The sequence below is a fragment of the Scomber japonicus genome, chromosome 11 (genome assembly GCF_027409825.1).
Source record: "Scomber japonicus isolate fScoJap1 chromosome 11, fScoJap1.pri, whole genome shotgun sequence".
NCBI classification, from domain to species: Eukaryota; Metazoa; Chordata; class Actinopteri; order Scombriformes; family Scombridae; genus Scomber; species Scomber japonicus.
In genome coordinates this window covers 198925-203419 of record NC_070588.1, presented here as the reverse complement: position 1 = coordinate 203419, position 4495 = coordinate 198925, and the positions used below count along the sequence as shown (strand labels likewise).

Here is a 4495-nt window from a genome sequence, read left to right as displayed (position 1 = left end):
ACCCTAACCCTACACACTACCCTAACCTAACCCTACACACTACACACTACCCTAACCTAACCCTACACACTACCCTAACCTAACCCTAACCCTACACACTACACACTACCCTAACCTAACCCTAACCCTAACCCTACACACTACACACTACCCTAACCTAACCCTACACACTACCCTAACCTAACCCTAACCCTACACACTACCCTAACCTAACCCTACACACTACACACTACCCTAACCTAACCCTAACCCTACACACTACCCTAACCTAACCCTACACACTACACACTACCCTAACCTAACCCTAACCCTACACACTACCCTAACCTAACCCTAACCCTACACACTACCCTAACCTAACCCTACACACTACACACTACCCTAACCTAACCCTAACCCTACACACTACCCTAACCTAACCCTACACACTAACCTAACCCTAACCCTACACACTACACACTACCCTAACCCTACACACTACCCTAACCTAACCCTACACACTACACACTACCCTAACCCTACACACTACCCTAACCCTAACCCTAACCCTACACACTACCCTAACCCTAACCCTACACACTAACCTAACCCTAACCCTACACACTACGCACTACGCACTACCCTAACCTAACCCTACACACTACACACTACCTACGATATAGTACTACTCAGTTAATGGCCTGTGTGGCTGCCAGTTATAGTAACCTGAGATCTGTTTCTGTTGCCCCAGGTGAACAGCGCGGTGGTGCCTCCTCATGGTGAACGGGGTGGTGTTGGTGGGGTTAATACCACTACCTCCTCTTTCATCCACCCCCTTCCGAAACAGCAGAACCTGCCTCAGAGGCCCACCAACCTCCAACTCCTCTCTCAATCCAAGGAGACCACTTCAGCCTCCTCTCACCTCAAGCTGGGGAAGCTCAAGTCGAACCATAGACAGGTAGGATCTGATCTGAGTAAAATTGGTCCTCCACCTCAAATCAGTCTTAAAGCATCAAGCAGTCACTGTCTGTTAACTTATTAACCAATATCCTGACAGAGGGTCAGGGTTAGGGTTAGGGTTAACCTAACCCTGAGGCTGGGTAGAGTATAGTACAGTAAGCCCTGGCAAGTTTCTGGGGTTCTTCTTGACCAGGTCATATTTTTGTCCCTGCTTCATTATATCGGACATCTTTCAGTAATCTGGTTACATCCTTCTCTCTCTCTCTATTGTGAAATCCAATTGTGTGAAGGAACTTATGCTGTTTACCCCTTAATTTAATCTGGCTAGTTTTCAGTTTCTGGTTGTAGGAGCTAGAAAATCCATGTCTATGAACCTTTTGTGTCCCCCAGTTTCCCTTAGCTTAATCATCAAGCCTTTGCATCAACCTTGATTTTCATAGTCCTGAAGACATTCAATTAATTCAGTTTCTGTTCTGTCCCGAGCTTTCCTGCACTAGGTGGCATATTTTCTGTAGAATGTTTCGTTCTTTGCTAACACCATCACTGACTTCTTTCAAACTGTGGGATTTTGTGATGTTTAATGTCATAAGCTCAAGCTCAGTTGCTGCGGGTGTTTCTTGTTTGAAAGTTGTTCAGAATGTATTTTGCTCACAAGTTTCCTGCAAAGGTCATCACTCTCCTCTTTGTATTATATATCGACAACAGGATTAAACCAATATTGTAGGGTGTAATGTTCATCATGCAGATGTTATCCTGAGGACGTTCAAGTGTGAATCCTAAACCGTATCACTGTTTGCTCTTTGTAAATGCATATGAGTGTGAGACCAGTCATGCTAAATAATCAAGTATGTAAAATACTGTATTTCAGGTGGAAACGGGTGTTGCTAAGATGAACACAGTAACAGTTGCCATGGCTGCAGAACCCCATTTGGTAACCATGGTGTCCAACAACACCTGCACAAAAGGTAATGACACAAGCGGAGACCGAGCCCACTTGACAGCGGTGGTCATCAGTTCGAGGGTCTCCACCCTGGTGACAAATGGTACGATAGACGGTGGTCGAACCAATCTAGGAGGGCCACAGGTTGAGGAAGAAGACAAGACAGAGGGAGGGATGAGTGGTGGAGAGGACAGCCATCTGAACCTGCTCAACTCTAGCCCTGATGAACATGAACCACTGCTAAGGAGGGAACAGCCGCCTGCCGAGAGCGAAGACCTGCCACATCTGCATCTCCATCAGCAGCAGCAGCCACGAGCTGGGAACATCCTGTCCGGACGAGGATCAAACTCCAACAACAACAACAATAGGCTCGTGTTAGGGACAGAGGTCAAGATCCAGGATATAGAGGTTAAACCTGAAGAAATTAGTAGTTCAGAGGTCGGTCAGGGTACAGGCACTACATTAAGTAAGCAGATCAGTGCATCACCTGGTACTGCTCCAGTTTCAAGTCTGGATAATAAAATCCTTCTCACTGATCCATCAGGACCAGCTTCACCTGGCAGAGCCCCCACACTGAAGACCCTTGCTGCATTTGGTAACAGTCAAGGCCAGGATATACATGTATGTGTCCAGAAAGCCCCTGCTGCAGAACCTGTGTTGTTCCCTGGATATGCCCAAAACCCAAATGATCATCTACTCTCCTCTGCTGCCACTGCCCAGGTCCTAGGCTGCAAGGATCCAGATTCTGGCCCAGGTCTACCCTCAGCAGAAACCGTAGAAGACACAAGATCCCTAGCTGCACAAGCACAAGATCCAGAAACCACTACTTCATCTTCAAAAGTTTTGAATACCCTAACCCTAGATCCAAGAGTTGCAATTCCAGAAAGTCTAGATGCTAAGGCCTCAGATTCAGAAGGCCGAGCTCTAGAGGCTCCAGACATGAACCCAACCGCTTTACTACAAGTGGTTTCAGTGTCAGAACTTGAAGCTTTGGAATCTCAGTGTTTAGGAACCCCAGCTCTTGCAGTTCCTGGTCCAGACACCTCAGCTCCAGAACCTGGAGCTCTACAAGGTCCACAAACTCAAGGTCTGTTGCAGCCCCAGATGGCAGAGGCCAAGGCTAGGACGTCTGAGCGTCCCTGCTCCCTGGACCTGTCCTCATCCTGCATCTCATCAGGTAAGTTGAGAGTTAATACTTAAAAATGGATGCATTTTGATTTATTATAGTGGCATTTTCCTGCTTATGCTGTTCCTACATTGCACCACAATTAATCAAAGCTGGGTTAAAAATGTTAACATTGCAGCCCAAGCCAAAGATTTCAGTGAAAGTAAATGTTGTCCTTCTTGGGCAAGATATTCCACTTCCCATCTCTTCAGTGATTTCTTAATTTATAAACACCAACTTTGGATCGAGAGAGGGCAACATGGTTGACATTATGTGACTCAGCAGTGAATGATCTCTTCTAAAAGTGGCATTGTTAGTAGGTTGATCATTCTGCCTGACTGTTGAGAGCGAGATATATCTCTAACTACTGCTAATTTCGTGCCACTTTCATAAAGGTCTTTTAAGGTTGTGGATGGAGGCTAGAGAGACCCTGATTATCTTTGCAGCTGTTTTCACACTTTAATGCAGGGTCTTGCTGCCTAACTCGTTACAGTTATCATATCACTCTCGTCTTTTTGTGCCACATATTGGTACAAGCAGAAAGGTCAGAGGGTCATAATAATTACTAATTGTCCTCCCAGGACAATGAATTCCCTGGTGGTGTATTAGGGCTCTTTAGGCCCAGTAAGAACAGCATTGAGGGTTAGACCCTCTACTGGAACTTGGGCTCCACCTTTAGGGAAGTGTGAATAACTTCACAATAAATGGCAGAAACACTACGAGCTGTCATGGCAGTAAGATCCTTGCACTCATGCATGGTTGTATACACGTAATTTTTAAAATAAAACTACATTCACCCATGTTTTAATATAGTTCTCTTCTATCTTTTCAGTTGATTTGACAGATAACAACAGCCTGAGCACTTCAGGAGAGAAAATAAAACGTCGCGTTAAGACACCGTACACTCTGAAAAAATGGCGTCCAGCCTCATGGGCTATTTCCACGGAAACAGCTGTCGACCCAGACTTCGAGTTCAGCATCAGTAGCAGTAACAGCCACCACATTACATCTGGTCCTCATGGAGCAGGAAGAATTGGCATTCCCAAAATCAAGCAGTCAAAATCCAGCATGGCTGTCTTTTTAATCGGAAGTGGAACCACGGCAACCACAACCTCTGAGCCCGATGGAATGACCTGCTTCTAAAGTTGTGTTATCAAACATTTTCAACTGTGTTTTTAAATAAGAGCAGATCATTTTTCCCAGTCTTTGTCTTCCTTTTGTTTTGTTGTGGAAAACATAATTTGCAGTCTGAAACACCATTTGGCAACCCGAAGAACTGAACAGTAAAACACTCCCATGCTGCTGAAATTATGTGTTGAAGGACAGACCATGGCCAACGGACCATGGAATTTCATAATGAAGAGTTTGGATTTATCATTGTATAGTCACTTCCTTATCAACTGCAATGTTTAGAAACAGAAAACAAATTGCCTCATTCATGGGGATGTTTG

General features: G+C 45.1%; 1 protein-coding gene across 1 annotated transcript in view; it reads left to right on the top strand.

Annotated features, from left to right (window-relative positions):
• LOC128368280 (bone morphogenetic protein receptor type-2-like) overlaps window positions 1-4187 on the top strand; it is a 16887-nt gene extending 12700 nt beyond the window's left edge. The window contains 3 exon segments of the mRNA XM_053329069.1: window positions 731-937; window positions 1808-3056; window positions 3877-4187. Coding sequence (XP_053185044.1) covers window positions 731-937; window positions 1808-3056; window positions 3877-4187 — 1767 coding nt within the window.
• The last annotated feature ends 308 nt before the right edge of the window (window positions 4188-4495 follow it).